The sequence below is a fragment of the Lolium perenne genome, chromosome 3 (genome assembly GCF_019359855.2).
Source record: "Lolium perenne isolate Kyuss_39 chromosome 3, Kyuss_2.0, whole genome shotgun sequence".
Taxonomy (NCBI): domain Eukaryota; kingdom Viridiplantae; phylum Streptophyta; class Magnoliopsida; order Poales; family Poaceae; genus Lolium; species Lolium perenne.
The window spans coordinates 134,673,890-134,697,587 of NC_067246.2; the positions used below are offsets into that span (position 1 = coordinate 134,673,890).

Here is a 23,698-nt window from a genome sequence, read left to right on the forward strand (position 1 = left end):
CTAGTTGATAATATACTTCTCCTCGGCGGCTCAGAACTTTGAAGGGTCCAACATATCGGGGTGCAAGCTTTCCTGTAAGCTGGAATCTCTGCATTCCTTTAAGGGGGGGTACTTTGAGATAGACAAAATCTCCGATCTCGAAGGTCATCTCTCGGCATCTCTTGTCAGCGTAACTCTTCTGTCTTGATTGCGCAGTCTTGAGGTACTCGCGGATCTTGTGCACCTTCTCTTCAGCTTCTCGGAGAACATCTGGTCCAAAGACTTGGCTCTCTCTGACTTCCGACCAATTCAGACGGGTACGACACTTCCTTCCGTACAGGGCTTCAAAGGGGGTCATTTGTAAGCTGTCTTGGTAACTGGTGTTGTATGAGAATTCTGCGTAAGGCAGGCAGTCTTCCCACTTAGATCCATATTCCAGTACACAGGATCTCAACATGTCTTCGAGTATCTGGTTGACTCTTTCAGTCTGTCCATCGGTCTGCGGGTGATAGGCAGTGCTGAAATTCAGCCGGGTTCCTAGTCCTTCATGCACTTTCTGCCAGAATCTTGAGGTGAATTGAGATCCTCTATCTGACACAATTGACTTCGGGGTTCCGTGCAGTGCGACTATTCTAGAGATGTATAACTCGGCTAGCTTTGGGCCTTGGTATGTGGTCTTGACGGGGATGAAATGGGCTACCTTGGTTAATCTATCAACCACTACCCAAATGGAATCATTTCCTTTGCTAGATTTGGGCAAACCGGTGATAAAGTCCATTCCTACTGAGTCCCACTTCCATTCTGGAATCTGCAGTGGCTACAACAATCCTGCGGGTCACCGATGTTCTGCCTTGACTCTCTGACAGATATCACACTTGGCGATGTAGCTTCCAATTTCTCTCTTCATTCCATGCCACCAGAATTGTTCCTTCAAGTCTTGGTACATATTGGTCCCTCCGGGATGAATGGAGTAAAGGGTGTCGTGGGCTTCCTTCAGGATGACTTGCTTCAACTCAGAATCTTCTGGCACACATAAGCGTCCGTTGAACCAAAGAACTCCTACTTCATCTTCGGTGAATCCAGGTGCTTTCCCTGCAGCTATTTGGCCCTTGATTCCATCGATACTAGTATTTTCCTTCTAGGCTTCTTTGATCTGGCTAAACAAGGTAGGCTGAAGCTCTATGCTGGATAGGAATCCTTCACTAACTAGCTCAAATTCATGATACAGGCTAGGTTGTTCTACTGCGATCATGGTTGTTCCTCTTTGATTTGCTTTGTGATCTTCAAAGGATCAAGTTAGGGTTTTAGGTGGTAAGCATAAGCACACAACAAGCATCATGGCATTCACACCAAAAATCAAACATGATTACCATGCTTAGCACATGTGTTAATAAAAGTTTTTGTTGGTTCTAAATTTTGAGTAATTGAAATTCTTCTTCTTCATTGATTTGAAATTTGGGATGTTACACCTGGAGAAGCCATGTTCGGGTTGGACTCGATGGCCGCCAGCCGTGAGGTGAGGTCTTCGGCCCGTTGGTTGGTGGCCATCACCATTGATGACGTCTCCACGAGCGAGCCTTGGATCTCATCGATTTTCGTTTGCATCCCTTGCAGCGAATCGAGAACTTCCTTCATGTATCCCTCCATGGCGAGGTTCTATGATGCCAACTCCCACATGGAATTCTAAAACTCTGCTTCAACTTGCTAAAGTCCTCGGCCTGGTGCAAACTTTCCCGCTGACCAAATCTACCACAACCGTACGCGGGTACGGTGTCTCCGAGGAGAACTTTGCGCTGCGATTCCAAAGAAATCGAGCACCCAAACACACAGAATCATGTGGATTGTGTGGAGATACAGATCGAACGAGGAGTGTGATACCAATTGTAATGAACACACTCACATGGATACAAGGAATTGGGGGTTAGGGAGAGGAAATCTAGGATTTTTGGGAAGAGACGAAAGCAACAAGGGTTGGGGATTTGAATTTTGTTTCCAGGTAGAAACATGATTAGGATCAGCCGGAGGCTATGCGCGTCCGTGACCTCCTCCTCCTACGCCTGCCACGTGTGCCAATATCTGGCCCAAAACACATCTCTCACCGGGTCATCCTCCTCCACTTCTTTCTCCCATCCTCGTATAACAACCAACCGCGTACAACAACTAGCCGTTGCCGCTTGGACCAACGCCCTGGCCGCCGGCGGCCGCATCTGCACGCCACCGCTGTGTGGCGCCACCCTCTGCAGCCGCATCTACGCGCTGCCACCCTGCGCTTGCCGCCGCCCACAACGGGGTTCTCTCTCCACTCGACGAGCCCTCGCCTCGCGCTCACCGTCCAAGCCCTGGTGTCGACGCCGACCTTCCGGGATGTCACCGTCGGTCGTGCTCCCACATCCGGCCGGCCCAGCATGCTCCTCCACCGTGCCTTGGCTTCACGCTGACCTGGTCCTCCTCACGGGCCCCCCTGCGGCGCCCACTGTCGTCAGAGATGGAGGCCATGACGGGTGCTCACGCGGGAGGAGGTGTGCGTCGCTGTTGTCCTATAACTCCAGCCCAACGGTGGAGCACCTCTGTCGGTTGTCCTCTCGCAACAGCATCGTGGCCGCTTGGATGGTCAGGGACGACTGCGAGATCCATGGCTGGCGCGGCCCCCGGGAACCACCTCTTCGGAACTCCCAGGCGGAGGCAGTGTTGGTGCTACAAGCACCTTCATGCGCCGGCACCGCGTGTCTCCGAGAGTTTGCTACTTTAGGTCTCCGATGTTGCTACCGATGGAGGCTGGTTTTGCTAACTTAGGCCTCCAATGTTGGTACCGGTGGAGGACAAATTTTTGCTACCGGTGGATGACTGCGTTAGGTGTTGCTACTGGCGGTTCCAGGTGTTGCTGCCTTGGGCGGATGGAGCGGCTTCAACCTTAGACGGCGTTGATGCCGGCTTTGCAACATATGAATTTTTTTTGCTACAATATTTTTACGGTTTGCTACAATTGCAAAATATGTTTGCTATTGGGGTCTCCAGCGAGGTCTCCGGTGAGTTCCCCGTTGATATCTCCGACGATATTCATTTTTGCTACAATAGCACAATTTTTTTCTACACGCTCTCCGGTGAGGTCTCCGACGAGTCTCCGTTAGTCTATCCGGCGAGCTCAGTCTATTTCTTTTATTTCGTAGATGAACCTTTTTTGCTACACAGAAGCAAAAGGAGATTTTTTTCACCGTTCCTATTTTTCAGCTAGATGAAATTCCAATTCGCTTCAAGTCAGATCTTTGACCGTCCTTTTCATTTTCGTGGCGTGAATCTCAACGCATCATTTTCCTCTCCTCCACCGTTAAGTGTGGTTTTATTGTCCGGTTTCTTTCCGGTTTTTTTGTCTGGTTTTTTGTCGGTTTGAATTTCGGGGTCCGTGCCATCTGAGTCCCCGCATCAGTTTCCCTTCTCTTTTCACTTTCCCCTTCCACTCTTTCTTTGTTCGGCGGAGAAAGGCGGAGATGAGGAGGGACGGTGGCGGTGCTTTCTCGTGTGGCCTCTGGTGTTCTTGGCGGCGGTGCTTGAATCGGCGGTGACCGCGGCTTCCAGTGGTCCGGAGGCGGAGAAAGGCGGAGACGAGGAGGGACGGTGGCGGTGCTTCTCGTGTTGGCTTGTGGTGTTCTCGGCGGCGGCGCTTGAATCGGCGGCGGCGGTGGCTTCCAGTGGTAGGTTTCTGTAGGTATTGAGCGAATCTGCCCTCTTCTCCTCCGTTTTTCTCTGGATTTTGGTGGATACAAAGTTGGGGACGATGAGGGATTTGAGGGCGGTGCTTTGGTCAGTCGCGCGTCTGGTTTTTGTGTGTCCATTTCTGCAGCTGTGGAGTTGATTCGAAGGATTTGCAGAGGGAAGCGTCGGGAGTAGTCCCGGTTTGTTTCTCGTTCTGATCATGGCTCGCCGTGGAGCCAGAGGAGATGGTTTCCTCCATGGTGAAGCTCCCAGCAAGCGACCTGCGTTTCGAGGATGCCGTGGAGGCCGTCGGGATCGGTATGGTTTCCATCATTTCCTGCTCATTTCTGTAGCAAGACGAGTATGATTTTCTGTGTACGGATCTGTCTGTATTTAAGTGGTTCTTAGTTGATTTGAGTCGAATCTCGTCTGCGTGTCCTCTAGATCCATCTCTGAATTAGTCATTGGAGGAGGTACGACAGGTTTGGTTGCTTGCTTCTAATTTAGGATTCAAGGTACAAGCATACGCACAGAGCACCACTAGCAAAGCATCTCGTATGTGTGTTTAGGCAGCCCATTGTTTTTAATTTTCAACTGAATTTCATATAGGGTTTGAATAGTCTGAGTCGTTTCAGTGTGTTCCTTTTTTATTGCTGCTGTTAGTCGTAAGGATCTCAGTGTCAGGTTGATGTACTAGACAGAAGGAGAGCATATTCACTATTACTGAGTTTTGGTTGCTGCTGTTGCTGTATAAGTGAGTCGACCACGAGTTTATTTCAGATTTTCTGGACCTCTGAAATCACTTGTTATCTGTGCTCAAGTGCATGTGCTTGCGTTTTCGTTATTTTCAGGCTTTTTTGTCACTCCACAAATATGTGAATGAAAGCTAGTAGTATATATATGTGTTTTTTCTGTCAATCAAAGCTACTAATATATACATGGTTTTTGGCGTATCTGAAAGTAATATTTTGTTTCATTCTTATTGCAACATAAGATTCATGATTTTTTTGACTATGTAACATGGGCGTCTACTCTTATGAACTGATGGGGTGTATATCATAACTAGCCCCTGTTCTCAGTTTCCCTTCTTTTATCATTTTAGTCTAAGTTTTGTGTTCCTGATGTAGTTTAAAGGAACCATAATTTGTAAGTTAAACTCCATAATTACTCTGCATGTGTTTAGCCTCTTATAGTCTATGCAGGTATATTAATTTTACTCTGGAATTGATTTTCATCTTTGTTCTAAATAGTAAATCGTGGCCAGCTGGTGGTCATTCCACCTTAAGCACATCATGTGACTGCCTGGTGTCACAAACGGGCCAAATAGTTTTTCTCGTAGACCCAACATGCTAAAGTGTTTTTCTTAGATCAGAATCTCCTAGGCCCAACATGCCATCGTGTATGGTAAAGTTTTCTAGATCGATCGGTAATACAGTCTCGCTCAAACCCGAACTTAACATGGCAGTAGAGTCTGGCTAGAATACGTCATATGCAATCCAATCCTCAAAAAACTATCGTCGGCGGCCAAGTTCAGACACCAAGGTACACGACGACGGGACGGGTACAACCTAGACAGCGAACGGAGGAAGCCAACCGTGTTTTCCCTGCCCATCTGCTTCCAGCGCCCTAGCCATGCCGTCGGCGGCAGCAGCCTCTAGAGGGCCCTCCATGACGACTGCGCCGCTCGCCGGCGGTCGTGTCGGGGCTGCTGCGTAGCGCCTCACTATGCTGAGATGAAAATCCTGACCACACCTCAGGCTGCTGACACCACGTCGGCGCCACAAATCGAGAGCCCCAAGAGTCAAGACCTGGACCTGGGTGACGGCGGTAGCGGAAATTGAGTGCCTCGGTAGGGACCTAGGCATCTGCAGTAGCAAAAATCGAGGGTTTGGAGCGGCGGCAACGTGGACCGGGGCGGAAGCGGCGTCCGACATCAAGGGCCACGCCAAACAGGCTGGTGGGGCGGTCCGTCCATGGATGTGAACCTCAGTGAGATGCTGGTTCTTTTTGCACGGTGAAGTTGGGCAAGCTGCTATAGGAAAATTTCTGCTTGCAGAGGACAATCTCTGGTTTGTCTTGCAACTAGACGAACGGTGCTGGTCAGCGGCCGAACGCGAGGACGAGCAGATGGTGTGCAGTCGGGAGCTCCCGAGAGGTTGACAGATGAGTGAATTATTGCATATTTGGCCCCTGCCACTGTTCTGCTCTAAGAGACATTGGAAAAATTAGAGATTTTAGGGGATTGAGCTATATTTGGTGGGGATTAAGAGAGGTGGTGTTGGACAATTGAGACGATCTGCTGCTTTTTATGCTGCTTCTTATAGAGTGTGAAGAAAGTTACAGTTGATGCTACTTTTTTTTTGCGGGGGACAGTTGATGCTACTTTGCATACATAGTGTTTTGTTTGATAGCTGAGAGATATCATTAGCTTGCACGCGTGCTGCTGCTTGAGGAAAAGATAGAATCGAGTGGAGCTGCAACATTATTTTGCTTGGCTGTATTTGCTGCATCAAAGAGCAGAGAAGGATTCAAAGTGTTTTTTTGTTGTGTGCTGCTACTTGTTTAAGAGCGGAGAGGATTCAGAGTATTTTTTAATCGTGTGCTACTACTTGTTTGAAAGCAGAGAGAATTAAAAGAAGATACGGACTCATCTTTCTGATAATTGTCCAGGTTCTTCACTACAACAGGATGAGCCATCCACCTACTTGAGCTACTGAGTTCTAAAATCATCACCCCGGTTATGTTCTTCATAATCGGAATATTCGTCTCAGTAGAGAAGTCGGGCACTAGGCAATTCAACAATTACTATTTAGAACATTCTTGCATATCTAGATTATTGTTCTGTATCCAAATACGGTTTGATTTATGTTATCATTTTATTTAATGTGTCTATGTCTATAGTTTACAATTCAAGGAAATTGGAATACATAATAGAGCGGGCACCGCTATTTATTCGAATTTAAACATGCATGCTTCTTTCGCTAATCTTTGTTACATTAATTTCCTTTTATCTTCTAATGTTTGTCCCTCCATTAGAATTCCAAAATGATAATCGATCACTCCCATTCCAAATATGGGTAAGTTTAGGAACATGTAATTATTCCCAGTGGTAGTTATTGGGAATTCACTAGCAAAATATTTAATGTTTCTTTGCTCTTGTTCATCCTTTCGGTGCTTCAGATAAATATGAAGCGTGAAGCGCACCAAAATTATGAGATCAGCATAAGAGCATCTCCACTCGTCTCCCCGACGAACCCCCCGAACGACGTTTTTTCCATCCGAACAGCGTAATTCGGCCCAGTCGCGCCCCCGGTTCCTCGTTTTCGTCCGGATTTGGGCCTAAATTCATCCGGCGATCCCACGCCATCCCCGGCCCCCCGGGGAGCTTTCGGGGACTCCGGACGAAACAAAAGCGCGCGTGGCCCCAACTTGTCTGCGACAATGGCCTGGGTTTATACGGCAATACCCTCGTCTTCCCGATCTACGGCAATACCCTCGTCTTCCCGATCTACGGTAATACCCTCGTCGAACGAAAGTTTTGAACTCTCAAGTGGTGCAACATAGATAGATTATATATATTTCGAATATAATTCGAATAAACATAAAAATTACATATAAAAACTTTAAAACAAACTTAAACTACTTCTTCTTCCTACATGGCCCCGCCTCATCGTCGTGGCGGCGACGCTTCCGGCTCGTCACCTCCTTGTCGGAGGAAGTTGAGTCCTCCTCCTCCTCAGTGTCCTCAGCCTCTTCATCGTCCTTCTCCTGCTGCTCCTCCTCCTCTTCCCCAGCCTCTTCCTCGGCCTCTTCCTCGGCCTGCTCCTTGGCCTCTTCGTCCTCCTCCTCGTCGTCATCCCATTCGTCCTCGCTGACCGGCGGGGGGGAATCGTCGCTGCTGGACGATGCAGCTTTATCCCACCAATGGCGCCATCCAGGCGGCTTCCCCTCGCTGTCGGTGTCCGATGGCCAAGAGAGATCGCTCATGGTTGACGGAGGATGGTGAGGAGAGAACAGATGAATGGCGTCGGCCGTCGGAAACCGTATATGTAGGTCTCTCGACGAAGAGAGCGGCGGTTGCTCTTCCGCGGAGTTCGTGCTCCATTACGGCGGTTCTCGCATCGAGGCCACTTCGACCGTTCCCGACGAGTCGTTTCGGCTCTCTAGACCACTTCGCGATGGTTCAATGCGTCGAGGGCACTCCGACGATTGCCCTTCCCGGTGACTGCACCGTCGTTATGCATGCGGTGGGTGCGCGTCAGAAGGCGACCATGGGCTCGCGGCTGGAAAAATGGGCCTCCCCAGGCCACAAAATACATCCATCCCGCGCTAAATAACGCCGGATTTCGGCCTGGGGAGCCCAAACGGCTGGGGATGCTCTAAGAGAGGGACACGAGATACAAGAATGGAGGGGAGAAGCGGATCACCAAACATGGTAGGAGCACGTAAAATTGAGAGGGTATTACATGAAATAAACTGCATGCAAATTACACTCTTTGCTTTTAAACTAGATTATATAATTTTAATTTTACTCACTAATTCTAATGTGTTCTCCGTAGCAACGCACGGGTATTCAACTAGTGTGTGTGTGTGTGTGTGTGTGTGTGTATATATATATATATATATATATATATATATATATATATATATATATATATATATATATATATATATATATACACACACACACACACTAGTTGAATACCCGTGTGCATAATAAGTTATTCTGCACCCAGGGTATCTAATAGAGTTTCTATAGTCGATATACCGAGCCGGACTAGCCATGCTCCACCGAACCTGCTGCGCCTCCCTAGCGTTCAACCATGATTAACATAATAAATTTATTTTCCTTTTACCTCGACGGTTTCTTTTCTGGGTTATGACTTACGAGCTTGCCAACCATCCCAAATCGTGTGTGCTGCGGTTCTGTAATTTTGACGGTGGGTGGAAGCGGGGTGCGGGCGGCGAGCAACTCCGCTGGGCGTTCTGGCCGGCGGCGAGCAACTCCGCTTGGCGTTCTGGCCAGCGACGAGCGCTGCAGAAGGAATTGTGGCGGTCGGCGAGGGCTGCAGCTGGGGATTGCGGCGATTGGCGAGCGATCTCGCCCCCGTGTTCGTCTCCTCCGCCCTACCGCGACATCCTCCTCGCCGGCGCCTACTTCCGCACCCGAGTGCGGCATCCTCCGCCCCAGTGCCGGCAGCACCATCTCCTCCACCTCGTTCTTCACCACCTGACGCCACCCGCCGTCCTCTACGGATCCATTCGCCACCTCTTACCAGCGCCGCTGTCAGTGCCCTGCCGTGGAGCTCCTGCCGCTGGGCTCCAACTCTCCTTGCCTCGAACCGCCGAGATCCAACCAGCCGCGACCAGGTCGTGTCGCCGCCGAGCTCCAGTCAACCGGGATGAGGTCATGTCGCCACCGTCCTCGCCTCGTGCCCAAAGTTCCTGCCGTTGGCTGCTAGCGCCAGTCGCCGCCGTCCTCCTCGTCTGCAACCTCTCCTGCCATCCTAGTCGGCTCCAATTGCTCCTGTTGTATTCTTCTTTTCCGAGCAGGAACAAGATCCTCCTTCCTTTAGTCAACGAGCCATGACCCAGTATGTCCAAGCATCGTCACCAGACCACACAATGTTGGGCGGTTATTGGTGAGTTCTTTGTTCCACTGGTTATCTCTTTTCGTATTGAGAATTGTTGTGTGTTCTGCTCTCGGATGTATTGCTTCCTTGTAGAATCATTGTTTTGCATATACCCTATTAAGCAAATACCACAAGTAACTGTATGTGTATCGTGAAAATAGTGGAAAATGGAGTTTACCGAGTAATTATGGGTCCTCTACTGAAATTATTCTTGAATATAAGATGGAGGTATCTGAACTTGAATATGCGTGAATAGTTTTCAATGTATACTTAACTGAGAATAATCTGCTGCTCTCTGTGTATGTATGGATGAACCGATAAGTCTTGGTCATTTTTCGCAGTTAAATATGGTCTGAGTATTAGCCCTTTGTTTACTCTAGCAGTAAGTTTTTTTGAGGTAAGTAAATAGTTTGCGTTCAATTTATAGTATTTAAGACTGCAAAATTAATTATTGCGTATAAGGCACATTCCAAATTTTCATACGTGAAGTTAGACTCTCGCAAGAGCTTAGCACTGTGTAGGTTACTGTGGTTCTGTATCTTACCTTTGGTGTCCGTGCTGTATTGTTTTTCTGTCCAAGAGCATGTGTGAGGTGGTCAATTTCATAGATCCTTATAAGTTGTTTCCCCAAATGTATCTATCTGCAGTGCTCTGTTTATCAGCTACCCATGGCATATATCTCCCTTAACTGGCGAGTGACGGAATAAGGATCTAACTTTCCACTTGTACTATTTTTCTGATGTCAGAGGCTAATCGGGGGCAGGAGATTCAATCCTTCTTTTGATGCCGGCCAACAGGGAGCACAGTGGTGCATTAGAAATTCTTGCAACATGAGCTATTCCTCCCATTGAATGAGCTGAGCTTACTGGTGGCCTACAACATGTAGTACTTTTGTTCTTATCCGTGTTTATATTCCTCCCAAAGATTATCTTGAACCTTGTCCCTGCAATGGATCTACGATATGATGCTATTTTGTGGAAACATTTTCTTAATTAAGGTATGCTTTGCACATAGATTGATCACCAATTCCTATGTGAAGTAACCGATTAACATAAGATTGGATTATTGATTAGTTTTTTACGCAATTAAAAAATACTGTGAGTAGTGGTGATCTTGATTCAATCTCGTATGTTCTTCTATCCGTTGGAAGCTTTGAGTCCTATTTATTTTACTCCCTCTGATCCATAATAAGTGTCGTGGTCAAATTTAAACTAAGACCACAACACTTATTATTGATCGGAGGGAGTACATCTTTTCTCATTGTAGTTCATATGCTGCTCTGGGTTTTTTTTAATAGCTCAAGTGTTGTTTGTCACTATCTAGTTTCTAAAGGTATAAAAAATGCTGCTAGCTGTGAAGTTATGTGTCCCTTGCTTGTGTGGTTTTGCTAGCCGGTGATACTTCTTATCATGTGATGCGTTTTAGTTGCTCCAAAAACATAGGGCTTGCAGATTTAACTTCTGTTGTGGCATATTCTTGTGGCTGCAGGTGGCATCAGCATCGTGCTTACCAGCAGGCAGCCTCAGCACTGATGTGGGTCCTTTCAAGGCTGTGAAGAGCTTGTACCAGGCCAGGTGTACGAGAGTTCCATGGCTGTCAAATACTTGTCTGAGCATCTAAATGGTGTTGACCCTAAACAGATTAAGCTGGTTAGTACTCCTAATATTATGAATTCATGGCTCTCTTCCATCATCAAGAACAAGTAAAATTTGAGAGAATCTCTGCAAGTGAATTCGCTCCTTGTTTAAGACTGAAAATTCCTGTTGATATACTTACAAGTTACTGTGATTGACATCTTGTAGGTTCCTCAACTAAAGTCCAGTTTTGCTGGAGATAAAAAAAACACACACAATGCAACTAGTTTCCATGATTGCTGGTCACCGTGTTTTTCTTTGTCTTTTTGCTTAGCAACTGGTGTTAATCAACCGCACCTCGCATGCTTGTCAACGTTGATGTGGTTAGCTTTTATTTAGAGAGAAAGAGACACAGCCCAATCTTGCCAGTGTGAATCATCTAAAGATTGTTGTCACAAACTCTGTCTGTCCTTTAGTTACACGCTAACAAGGGTTGGGTAATTAAATTATTGTGTTCTACACATTTCTTGTCTATATTTACAAAAGCTAGTTGATGGCACACTGTGATCTTTTTATTTATTCTTGGTATGCTCCTTGAGAGAGGGGCTTCCATGTGTGTTGACAACTTTTACCATTTTTTCTCTTCTGTTTCGTGCTTACCCAATTCTATATGCACACGTTAAGGCTTTAGTATGCCAATCTTCACTGATTTATGGTACTTGATATGGCGATTGCCGTAGGTTGGGCCATATCAAGTCGTCAAAAGGTCAAACTTTTCTCCGTGTCATTTCTTAAGCAGTATGTTTCTCTATTTGTTCTATTTTTCAGCGTTTTAATTCAATTATGCAACAAATTCTGTGTCAATGAATTTATTTACCAATAATTTTGAAATATATTATCATTCCTGGCGACATATAGTGTGCTAATCATCTATGGCAGAAGATACCAACAAGAAAACCAAGCACTAAATAATTGAACATCCTTAACATATTCGGCTGTGCAATCTTGTAGAACACATCTCATATTCGGCTGTGCAATCTTGCAGAACACATCTTTCAGTGTATTTAACCCTGATTCATTAGATCAGAATCCTGTGTTTTTCTATACCCTATGTTGACAATCCTGCGAATAAATTTATTTTTCCCTTGCAAAGTCCCCTACTAATGCAAAATCAACCTAGGTGTAGCTGACTAATGCCCAGATCCCACTATAACAGGCATAACCAAAAAGTGTTCTACCAATCATGTTCATGACTCCTGGATGCTCTACATATACTATGTATATGGCAGATTTTTTTTGTTTTAATTTTTGTGTTTGTTAAATTCTTGGTAGGCAGGGTATATATACTTATATAGTTATCCTAAATCCGAATTTGGGCTTACAAGGTCTGACTAGCTTCTAAATCTTCTTATATATACTGGTGATGGTGTGACAATGGACATTCCTTTTGTCTTCACTGATTCAATTTTGTCAAAGGATTTTTTGGTTCCAAATTATTTCCAGCTTCTTGATTCTTATGGTAATTCTCTGCCCATTTTTCAGGATAGACGGTGATGTTCAAAAAATTAAGTGGAACTGGGGATGTGTCCTGCTCCTGGGTTCACAATGAAATGTAGAGCTGCATGGAAATACAACATCAAAGCGTCGTCTAGTGGAGCTGTTGTAACTAAATAATTTGCACCGACTCATGTAATTTATTACATGTTCACATATTAATTCCTTTATTTTTGATATGCACGCTATGCCTGAAATATGTAGACACATCTGTGCATGGGCACATATATATATATATGTTTATTCGCATGGAATTCTTACTCAAGTCGTATGTGTAAAACTTGTATTGTGTAATCATGCCATCCTTGATATTCTTATGGGCATCAAACTTTTCTGTCACCTCTGAAATATCTTCCTCCATCGTGTAATCGTGTAAAACTTGCACGGAGTAGCTATATTAAGTTGTAGTCGTGTTTTTATCAAGTTTTTACATCGCCTCTGAGATTTCCTAGGTGAGTGCTTGGCCCAAAATTTCTTTCGATGGCGGACAAATTGAATTAGTTGCCCTTGGATTCTAGCAGTATTTCTCTGCTCTTGGTGCTCTAACAGATTTTCTTAGTAGGTTAATTTTTCTTGCCTACTCCGTAGATGCTTTTCTTTTGTAATAAGTCAGCGAGACACACATGGATTCCCTTGGTTAATTATCTTACGTCGCATGCAAGGAAGGTTACGCTGCGGAGAATCAGCCAAATTGGAAAAGTAGAGGCCGGGAACCTACGGACGGGGACCGAGGACGCAAGGTAATTTTACGTTGCCTGCCGCGTGGTTGAGTCCGTGCTGCGCGCGGGGCTGGTGCGGACCTGCAGGCTGGCGCGTGTGGTGCGGTGGGGTGCAGAATAATATTCTGCCCCCAGGGAGTCAAATAGCGCGTCTCTATATATATATATATATATATATATATATATATATATCGACGCGGATTTCCTACCTAGGTGGCTAGCTGTGCATGGCCTCACGTTATGATTAACAGCAACCTTGACGGCCGGCCAGCAGTGGATAGTGATTCAGCTCCGCACGTGTATGTGTATCCAGTAGCAAACGAGAAAAAGGCATAGAAAAAGGCTGTCATGCCATTGATTTTTTAATGCACGGCAGGACGAGGCCGATCCATTTGAAGTTTGAACTATTCCGCAGCGTGCGACATGGTTTAAATTTTTGACGAGCCAATTCTTTAATACTTTCTCCGCTCCTTCCTCCGCTTCGATTTGGATTTTTTTTGAAAAACTTTGGTGAGGCTTTTCTAGTTGTTCAGATATTGATCTAAAAAAGTTGTTCAAATATTTTGAGGGCAGAGAATATTTTAGAAGAATAAAAATGGCTCACCGCTCTTTAATTAGGGAGAGAAAAAGGCCCTCGTAATTAGGGAGAGAAACATGCTTCCCAAAGAGGCAGGAAAATTAAGAGTAAATTAAGGGGAGAAATTAGCCGTGAAGTTGAGACTTCAGTGTCCATGTAAAAACCAAAGACTTTCTAGTGTTGCCTTGATCTCACATCCACCGAAAAAATGTTTAATGAAAAAACTGGAATTAAACCTGGGAACAAAAGAAAAATAAATGTTCAATAACAAATCTAGAATTAAATCTCGAACTAAACCTGGAATCAAATCTAAAACATCATACACCAATTCGAATGTATTTTTCCAAAATAGCACGTCAAACAAATATGTCAATGCTAGACATTCAAACGGAAAGGACGACCCTTCCTCTGAATTGGGAACTCATTTGCACCACAAAATCCCCACAGATTAACAAAATAGATCTGGATCAGGAACACACCGTGCAGAAAATGGACCTGATTCCTTCCCTAAGTTAATCCATCTCGAAAAAAAGTTGAAACAAATTCAGAACGACAAAAAAAGGACAAACTCAAATGCTCACGAAGCTGCCCACGCTCACTAGCGGGGTGCATTGTCACGGTCCGTGCGGGGATAGACAGAGCACAGAGCTGGCCCGCGCGGCTCTGTCAATGGCGGAGGAGAATGTCGGAGTGGGGCTTGGGCAGTGGCGGCAGATTCGCTTCGGAGTGCTGGAGATTTCCTCGTCGGCGAGGTAGCCACAGGAGCGGCCGACGGCGAGCCTAGCCGCCTGCTGGAGTCGTCTGCAGCCGAGTGCAATTACCTCCGGATGGAGCGCGAGGTCGACCTTCGCGGGTTGGATTGCCATGGCGGCCAGATGGAGGCCCCAATCATCGTGTCGCCCATCGGCCGCATCCCGTGCGTGTCCAGGCTACGCTGTCACCGAAGAACCGTGTCGCGCGGCCCCAACCACCGCCGTCCGCCGCGCCGACGAACCATGCCCGTCGTCCTTCCTAACCAGCACGGACGGCCACCTCTGTCTTCAGAAACTTCACGCCTGGAACAGATAAAGCGCATCGAGATCAGGAGACAGATCAAATCAAAAACACCTGAAAAAAGGAAAACGATGTGAATCCATGATGCCAGGTCCCTACCGCCAGTCCGGCTCCCGCGCGCTGAGACTCCGCCTCCCACCCGTCGACCACCACGTGATGTGCTGGAACTTAGTTCCAGACCAGGGTGGGGACGGTCAGTCAAAGTTTTGAGGTAGTCGTCGATGTCGTCGACCATTTCTTCTCTTCTTTGCATGGTTAAACGCGTCTAGTTCATATCTATCTAATGCGTCTGGTCTCGCCTCATGCAGTTCTTTGTGGACGTCGATCTCATCTCGGCACCCCGCAGGCCACCTCCTCCGTGCCATCGCTGTAGAGCTCCGTTTAAAAATCTATTCCTACCCATGTATTGCCCCTTGTATCAGCGCAATGGCCCACTTGTCATTCGATATACCGAAGCCCCACTCGTGCGTGTTTTGGTCAGGGATACAGCGATGCTTACGGTCAAACAAAGATAGATGGTCTGACGTGTCTTTGCGGGCTCTACGTGGCCCCACTAGTCAAAAGATAACGGTCAACCATCGGGCAACCGGCTGTTACAGCATCTGTGATGGTTTCAGACAAGGTCTTGGGGAAAACTGAGGAAAAACTAAGGAGCTGGGGAAAACTGAGCATAACTAAGGAACCGAGGGCACGAAAATAGAAATCCCTTAAATGTAATCACCTGGTCTAGCTCCAAGTTGTCGAACATGGTTAGATTCCATGGATCATCATCTTGTTGGAGAAGCAATGTAGATGATGTGTTTGCGTCGTTTTCCTGAGTCAGTTCTGATTTTGTGTCTCTGCTCTTTGAATCCTGGTAATCAATAATTGTTATTACATATGCAACAAGCAGAAGGTGTTCTTTTTAATAGTTGTTTTTGTATTAACCATTATTTTAGCAAATACCTGAGCATAAGGTTCTTGATTATTTGCAGACCCCGTCATAGCACCAAGAAGGAATCCCGTGTATGTGAATCCTTCCTGTCACAAAGATTATATGAATTATGGATTTTTCTTGTTGCATCCTTATGTATGAGAATATAATTATAATGTATTGTTATTTGTATGCATACCTGACTGAAGAATTCATCCTGGACATCAATATGTTGTGAGTACATCCCTGAATCCTGCAGTAGAAAATGAGTATCTTTAAAATCAGCAATTGTACAAGAAATATTTGAACTTAGATGAAACAGGTATTCATTAATCTCAGTTTGCATCATTATTCATTTCTCAGATTTAATATTTGATCAGTGTTATTCTTCAGTTTTCCGTCCCTCATTACTTGTCGCTTATTTCTCTAATTATTCGATTTTCTCAGTTCATAGTCTTAGTTTTATTCTTCAGTTTATCGCTCATTGTCCATCCCTCATTCTCTGTCATTTTGTCCTCAGTTATTTGCTTTTGTCAGTTTTAGTCTCAGTTCTTATCATTTTTCTGTCACTCATTGTACATCTCCTTCTCCGTCACTCATTCTCCGCCATGTCAGTATTCAGTTATCTCTGTCTTTCAAGCTTTAGTCATTATTCTTCAGTTAATCGCTCTTTCTCCGTCCCTCAGTTTTGTAGTGTCATTCTTCAGTCCTCAATGCTCTCATATCAAGCTCAATTCATCTTCAGTTTTTCAGCGCTAGTACCTCATTATTCCTTTCTTCAGCCTCTGTCAGTTAAATATCTCAGTTTTCTTTTTTTTCTCAGTCTTTCATTCTTTATTTTCCAGATTTTTCATTGTTATTTTCTCAGTCTTTCGGTGCTCGATAGGGTTTGCAGCCTAGTTGTGTATGTTTCTGATTAACAATGCTTATATCCATGTCAATATGCCACTGTCTCCATTTGTACTGAATAGCTCTTGTGTTTCCCTCATTTCAAAAGGCTTGCCGCGGAAATTTTTCACGACCTGCATGAAGATGTGATGGCCGCTGCTTCTAGAGGGCATGGTTTGATGCTTAGGTTGCAGCAGCTGGAGGCAGAGTTTCCCGCAGTTGAGAAGGCGATTATAATATCCCAGACTGACCATTTAAACTACCTACACGATGACGGTTAGTAAAGCTGGAAAAAGACCGCACATGATCTGATTATATTATTTTGCGTTGTTCTGGTTCTTACTTCAGGTGTTCTCGGTACATTCTCGTGTAGGTATCGAGTGGCATGCGAATCTTCAGCTTAATCAGAATTTGATCACGATAGGAGATATGCCTCGTTTCATTTTGGATTCCTATGAAGAATGCCGTGGCCCACCGCATCTATTCACGCTGGATAAGTATGTGGATGCTTCGTATTCTGTTTGTGTAGATTTGCTATTATCAACAATCACACACCAGGTTTGCTCTTCAGGTTCGATGTTGCTGGTGCTGGGGCTTCATTAAAACGATATTCAGACCCCTCTTTCTTTAAGATGGGACAGACCTCTAGCATGATTGAAATAGATTACTTCAGAGAAAAGAATCCCCGTAAAGTAAAGGCAAGTAACACATTCTCAATTCTTGCCAACACTTCTCATATTTTTGCCAAAAAATCTTTACTTTGTGCTAGCTACTTTACCAAGTGCCTATATGCAAAATGTGCTGGTAATTGCTATTTCCTTTATAAACTTATATAGTAACTTTTAGTTGAGAAATGCTGGTATAGCACTCAGCAAAATACTATCATATCAAGCTCAATTCATCTTCAGTTTTTCAGCGCTAGTACCTCATTATTTCTTTCTTCAGCCTCTGTCAGTTAAATATCTCAGTTTTCTTTTTTTCTCAGTCTTTCATTCTTTATTTTCCAGATTTTTCATTAAATCAGTGGTCATGTTATTGTTATGTGTATTTTCTGCAGCCTCTGGATAGAATGAGAGATGAACTCAAGGCTTATGTTGCCCGGCATAAACTTACCACAGAACTGGAGGCACCTGTAAAGGATGTTCTTCAGGTTTATGATATCTCTGAAGATTTTGAGAAGCTGAAGATCTCTGCAGAGACCTCACAAGAAGCAAAGAAGGCTGACAACATAAGGTTATGCCGGGTCACTGACAACATAAGGCAGCCGTTTCCTTTCCAGGAGCATTTTTGGTTGGATTCCGGTTGTAGGAACCTCTGACCTTGGCATCAGGCTTCTCCTTCTGAATGATAATGGAAAACTAAGAAACAGGCCAAGGAGCAGCAGGAAGATGTCAATGGTGGTAGCGATGCTTTGTCAGTTGGTTCAGAGCAGGCATCTGGTAAGTGCCATTTTGTTTTGCTTAGTTACTACGATAAATTTCACCTGTTTCTGCAATGTACGGACCTTGATAATGGAAACTTTTTTTTCAGTTGATGTGGTGAAGGAGATCACATATGAAGATAAGGAGAACATGGTAAGATTAGCCTGTCACTCTGTGTGCAGTACAAAACATTATTACATATGTACCAGATTACTGTTTCGTACTAATTGCTAACCGAAACATTTATGCTTGCAGAGGGATACTGAGATGGCAATAGATGCTGGCAATGGCATAGCCCAAGAAGTTTAGAAAAGACGGACCAATTTCAGATTCAAACCTTCCGTTTGCTGAATATGCAGTATGAGTGTGCGGTGCTTGTTTTCATTCTTTATTTTCCAGAATTTTCATTGTTATTTTCTCAGTCTTTCGGTGCTCGATAGGGTTTGCTTATTTATTGACAAAGATTCCCATGATTGGGCCTTGATTCTCAACCCCATGCGCGAGTCATTTGTTTCCCAACCATTTCAACTACTGCTTGATTTGTTGCAGCGGAGCATTAACACATTCAGTAAAGCCTGAAGCTCACAGATCACTTGAACTGCAGTGACGGAAAGCCGGAGAAGCAGTGGCATAGAAGTTGGAGAAGCAGAACAGGTTCTCAGTTTCTGTAGAGTAGTTTGTCTATAATTTGTCATTTAACTTAGAAGGAATGGTGGATTTGATGAATTAGACTATATGATCTGATTTTTTTTTCTGAAACATGCTGCTGGAAACGTAATAAGCTAGAACCATCTACAATTTCTTTTGTAGATCAAGACATTGTTGTTGGAGAGGTACTATCTCATCAAGGAAGAAATAGACAGTGGTGAGGAAGTATCGCGAATCAACACAAAATCGACAGTGGAGAGGTACTATCTCATCAAGAAATAGACAGTGGAGAGGAAGTATGGATGAGGAGTGGTCACGTACCTGTGGTGAGACGGATGGAGGTGCCAAATCTTGCCTAGCTTCATTGGCCTTCATTTTGAGGTAGGGTTCCTCATTACCATCCATCGGTTTTTGTGAATCTTTCTCTTCCCGGTTCCTGATCTGTGTTCTCTTCTCCCCCTCTGTTCCCGTCGCTAGTCCAGCCTGTTTTGCGTGAGGAGGAAGAAGAGATGGGATGGTGACGTGGAGGGAGTTGTTAGACAAGGCCTAGAAGGCTTTTTTTTGTTTTATTTGTAAGGCCCAAGAAGAGTTTTACATGAGCTGACAGGAGCCCAGCTAAAACCGGACTGAAAGCTGACAGGAGCCCAGCTGAACCGGACTGAAATAATGAGATGGTTTTTTAGTCGGTTTTTTTTTTGGGGACTGACGTGGCTGACAAAACTGACGAGGGGGGAGGGGAAACTGAATTAATGAGTGGGCGTGGGATTGAATTGGGTTGGGGGAAATCTGACTTGAGCCCAATTCTATTTTCAGCTAGATGATGATTAGACACTCTTTTTCACCGGCAGCAAAAAGGATATGTGTCACCACGAGGACCGGGCTGGAAAATCAAATCCCGGAAATTCCTAGCACTGTCCTTCCAGGTATTACTTCATCGACACCATACCCTCAGACTCTCTGCCTTATTTTTTCTGCAGGTACACAACAAGGCCTCACACTCTCAAAGCCCAACAACAAGTAGCCCAGCACATTTTATCGGGCCGACACGCAGCGAATACGCCGGATATGACAAGTTATCGGGCCGACACCCACACAAGCAGTAAAACGAATCCAAAGCAGCAGCGCAGCCCGGCAACAGAGCGCGCCCTCCTCTGCTCTGAAGTCTGAACCCTACCACGAGCAGTAAAACCGGAGCGGCTCCGGCGCCGGCGACCACGACGCGTCTTCCACTGCGCAGACCTAATCTTACCTCAACGCCGGCGGCCTGGGTCCTCGGCGTTCGGAGGAGACCGGAGTGCGAAGACGCAGCGTCCGGCGGGGCGGGGCGAGCCGTGGGCGATTCAGGCTCCACTTCGGTTGCCCAATTGGTATGTGTTTGAGCGAATGCATCCACTGTATTTTACTTCTCTGAAAGAAGAAATGGCAAGAGGTCTAAATGTTAGTCTACTTCCTGTTGATCATTACAGTAGATACAAAATGGTATTCCACAGTAGCGTTACTAAACTATGCCTTCTCTATTGCTGCGGGCACAGTTAAATCATTCACATCCAAGCTTGGCATGCAATCGTAATCCGCTGAAGTTGATGATCGTATCCAAACATGCTGGAGGAGACGCTGCAGGGTCAGTAATGCACACACAGTCTGCTTGTAATGTGCATATAGCTGAGACCAATGTGTAAATCTTCCATCATGATAAACATAACTGACTAAAGACATCTGTTTCCCATCCCCAGGTGCGGATTTAGCTGTTCATGCTGCTAGGCATTTTCAAAGGCAGGCCTCACCCGACTTCTGCCGTCTGCTGGTGGATTTACCCATGGATAGCTTCAGTCATGCACAAACACAGCCATCTCCTCTGGTACCGTTTCAGCAACCATTTACCATCATTTTCATTGGTCCATCTATGTATGGAAAATTTCGGCACGCACTTACCACGCAAGAGATCAAAAAAGCAAGGGGGTCGCGACACCTGCGATGCACTGAGAGTTTTGCATCTCGTGCCAGGGAAGGGATATGATGGCAAAGAGGAAGGTCCGTCCCATCACCGCATTATCAGCGACTGTATGCATGACATCTTGGGAGTTCAATCAGAAAATCATGGTATGAAGAATGGAAAAATACAATTTGTTAACTCAAGCAGTAATCCAGCACAAATTTTACCCAATACCATTGATTCCCACGATATCTCCGCTTGCCCTTTCATGAATAAACACTCAAAGGGAAACAAGTTTATGCTACTTGTGGAGTTGCATAGGAGAGGAATAAGTGCGGATGTATCTATTTTAACATCTGCCGTGAGTTTTTGTGCTGTTAAGCAATCCATTAGGGGAGGTGCTCAGCTCCATGCCCTACTGATGAAAGTTGGCTGTGACTTGTCTGTCTTTTCTGGTACCTCTCTGATCAGCTTATATGCAAGGTGTTGTCAATTGGAGAATGCTTATCATATTTTTCAGAGCATGCCAGTTAAAAATACTGTGTCGTGGACAGCACTCATTTCTGGTTATGCCCAGGATAATCAGATCGAGCCATGCCTCCAGGTATTTCAGTTGATGAGGCAGTCAGCATGCAGTCCTAATGACGTCACATTTGCCACTATCTTCAGTGTGTGCACTAACCACGCACTTCTGGCACTTGGTAGAAGTGTTCATGGTTTAGAACTGAGAATGGGTTTTGATTTGTGTGTGCATGTCTCGAATGCACTCATATCAATGTATGCAAAGTGTGGGAGTATAGATGAGGCCCAATCCATATTTCAGAGGATTGCTTGCAAGGACCTGGTTTCTTGGAATTCCATGATCTTTGGATATTCACAGTATGGCCTTGCTGAGTGTTGCCTAAGCTTGCTAAAAGAGATGTAGGCGGAGCACATAGTGCCAGATGTAATCTCTTTCCTTGGCATCCTCTCATCGTGCCGGCATGCATGCCTTGTAGAAGAAGGCCGGCTCTGTTTCAAGGCGATGATCCAACTTCGAATAAAACCTGAGCTAGATCACTACTCGTGTATGGTAGACCTCCTCGGCCGGGCAGGATTGCTTGATGAAGCATGGAATTTGATCCAGGCAATGTCCATGTCCCCCAATGCAGTCATATGGGGTTCTCTGCTGGCTGCCTGTAGGATGCATGGAAACATTCCGATTGGCATCCATGCTGCGGAACACCGCCTTAAGCTGGAGCCAGGTTGTGCTGCAACTCATATACAGCTAGCAAATCTATACGCCAGCATTGATTGCTGGAGTGATGTGGCCAGAGTGAGGAAGATGATGAAGGAGAAAGGACTGAAGACGAACACCGGTTGCAGCTGGATAGAAATTGGTAGTAAGGTTTATTCTTTCACTGCAGAAAACAGATCAAAGAACCACAAAGTAAACAATGTGTTGGCTGCTCTTGACTGCCTACATTCTCATATGGTATACAAGTACGATGTGCTGATGGATGGTCTTGAGCTTGATGACTCTCAACATTTCAAGTAAGTTTGAACACTGAATAAATGTTGGTAGATCATACATCGCCTAAGTGATTTTGACATGAAGATTGAAGTCAATTTTATAGCAAAGATATGAATCACACCTCTATCTGAGAGATGATTCTGCCTCAAAGAGCTCATTATGGTGTTGGATATCAGTGTAGCCTTTCTTTCGTTTTTAGGAACTCAGTGTAACCTTTCTTATACACACTCAAACTTGAATCATATATGACTAGATAGGGTCCAAAGGTTGTTTACTCCTGCTGCTATCTTTGCTGTTATCTTAATTACATTCTTATGGATCATGATTTGAATGGTTTGTATGAGAAGTAATAATAAACAATTGGTTAACCATTATATTTTACTTATATTTCCTACAAATATTTGGATTTGTTAGTTGAAGTAAATTAAAAATATAATCATATAAGATATTTGTTGTGTGCCCGAGCCCAATACTTTGTGCATAATTATACTGTGCATAACTATTTTTATAGTCAATGTTATAAGCTTTGATCATCAAGTATTGATTGTGCACACTAATTAATACCAGATGACTCCCCGTGCGTTGCAGCGGGAATTTATGGATACAAAATAATTGAGACAACTATTTCACATTTTCACGTAAAGAAAAATATTATATGAGACGGACCTCAAGATGCATTCAATTCTTAGTTAGTTGACGTTTTGAAACTTTGTTATGCAAAGCTGCAAAGTTCTTTAGTCTACATTCATGCGCATTATTTGTTATATTCTAGTCAAAGTGAATAACTGCAAGCGCAGTTGGATACAAACTATCTCAGTTATATATCAAGCTTCGATCGAGAGTAACAAAGGGCGATAAGAGAAACATAAAAACATGGGATCATCCCAACACTCTCTTGCATGGTGCTTATCATACATGTTTACTGAAAGTTAAATCTTGTGAAGACTCTGCAGCAATTTATTTTGCATGGCATTGAACTCTGGAATGCACACTTTAGGCCTTCACACATGTCGACCACTTCCACACATATAGTCTACGGTGATAGTAGCTAAGAAAAATGGGACTAAACTTTCTTGTGCGAGAAGCTGTAATAAACTAAATTAAATTTGGTAAAGACATATCGCCATGAAATAAAGCTCTTAGATATGAAAAAAAAAACTAAAATTTGTGAAATACATAGATATAGTGGCAACAACTATAACATAAGGCTTCTGTGTGTAGATTAGTGCCCTTGATCCCTGAAGGACCACAGTGATCAAGTACAAAGCTGGTTGTCAGAAGATACTAAACAAAACAAAACCATACCACAAGGGAGGAAACGACAGGGGAATCTGAGGGCCTGAGGCTCGTGGAAGACTCCTATTAGGATATTTCCAGGAGCATCGGGTGCTGCAGAAACCGTTGGACGACGGTAGCACTCTGGTCTTCAAAGATGAGCATAGAGATAGGAAGAGACAACGTGACGTTTGCAGCCGAAGGGATGGAAATGGGGAAGACTGAACGGAAACAGAATCGGTAGAAAAAGTAACTGGGAAGATATACGGTTTGCAATCAAAGCACTACGCGAAGAAATAAAGGGAAGCCTTTGGAGGATCTGTTGTTA

The 23,698-nt window shown here is 44.8% G+C and overlaps 1 protein-coding gene, 3 long non-coding RNA genes and 1 pseudogene across 9 annotated transcripts; 4 read left to right on the plus strand and 1 right to left on the minus strand.

Annotated features, from left to right (window-relative positions):
- The first annotated feature begins 3,190 nt into the window (after positions 1 to 3,190).
- LOC139837582 (uncharacterized) lies at positions 3,191 to 4,748 on the plus strand. The gene is made up of 3 exons (XR_011754120.1): positions 3,191 to 3,682; positions 3,818 to 4,069; positions 4,143 to 4,748. It is a non-coding gene; the product is annotated as an uncharacterized lncRNA (long non-coding RNA).
- Positions 4,749 to 8,574: 3,826 nt separating this feature from the next.
- On the plus strand, positions 8,575 to 12,802 carry LOC127342495 (uncharacterized). 2 transcript variants are annotated; one of them, XR_007876705.2, is made up of 4 exons: positions 8,575 to 9,311; positions 10,049 to 10,299; positions 10,791 to 10,951; positions 12,419 to 12,802. It is a non-coding gene; the product is annotated as an uncharacterized lncRNA (long non-coding RNA). The 2 variants fall into 2 exon arrangements; XR_007876706.2 differs by having other exon boundaries at positions 10,049 to 10,184; positions 12,419 to 12,796.
- Positions 12,803 to 14,099: 1,297 nt separating this feature from the next.
- LOC127338408 (uncharacterized) lies at positions 14,100 to 14,973 on the minus strand. Its single transcript, XR_007874354.2, has 2 exons — positions 14,879 to 14,973; positions 14,100 to 14,781 (listed from the first exon to the last, which is right to left on the minus strand). It is a non-coding gene; the product is annotated as an uncharacterized lncRNA (long non-coding RNA).
- Positions 14,974 to 15,479: 506 nt separating this feature from the next.
- Positions 15,480 to 19,780, plus strand: LOC127342498 (SCAR-like protein 1). Of its 5 annotated transcripts, none has more exons than XM_051368454.2 (10): positions 15,480 to 15,926; positions 16,690 to 16,856; positions 16,954 to 17,077; positions 17,152 to 17,278; positions 17,638 to 18,019; positions 18,111 to 18,154; positions 18,257 to 18,359; positions 18,551 to 18,655; positions 18,812 to 19,030; positions 19,627 to 19,780. In XM_051368454.2, the coding sequence occupies exons 1-5, from the start codon at positions 15,823 to 15,825 to the stop codon at positions 17,896 to 17,898; spliced, it is 783 nt and encodes a 260-aa protein (XP_051224414.1). In that variant the 5' UTR covers positions 15,480 to 15,822; the 3' UTR covers positions 17,899 to 18,019; positions 18,111 to 18,154; positions 18,257 to 18,359; positions 18,551 to 18,655; positions 18,812 to 19,030; positions 19,627 to 19,780. The 5 variants fall into 5 exon arrangements, with proteins under 5 accessions (XP_051224414.1, XP_071684252.1, XP_071684251.1 ...); XM_071828151.1 differs by lacking the exon at positions 19,627 to 19,780 and adding an exon at positions 19,463 to 19,479; XM_071828150.1 differs by lacking the exon at positions 19,627 to 19,780 and adding an exon at positions 19,127 to 19,334.
- Positions 19,781 to 19,835: 55 nt separating this feature from the next.
- LOC127342497 (pentatricopeptide repeat-containing protein At2g37320-like) lies at positions 19,836 to 22,493 on the plus strand (annotated as a pseudogene).
- Positions 22,494 to 23,698: the final 1,205 nt, after the last annotated feature.

Coding starts and splice junctions, on each gene's coding strand:
- LOC127342498 (XM_051368454.2), top strand. CDS start 15,823: ATGGATTTTTCTTGTTGCATCCTTATGTATGAGAATATAATTATAATG. Junction 16,857..16,953: donor AAACTACCTACACGATGACG/GTTAGTAAAGCT, acceptor ATTCTCGTGTAG/GTATCGAGTGGCATGCGAAT. Junction 17,279..17,637: donor AGAATCCCCGTAAAGTAAAG/GCAAGTAACACA, acceptor TATTTTCTGCAG/CCTCTGGATAGAATGAGAGA.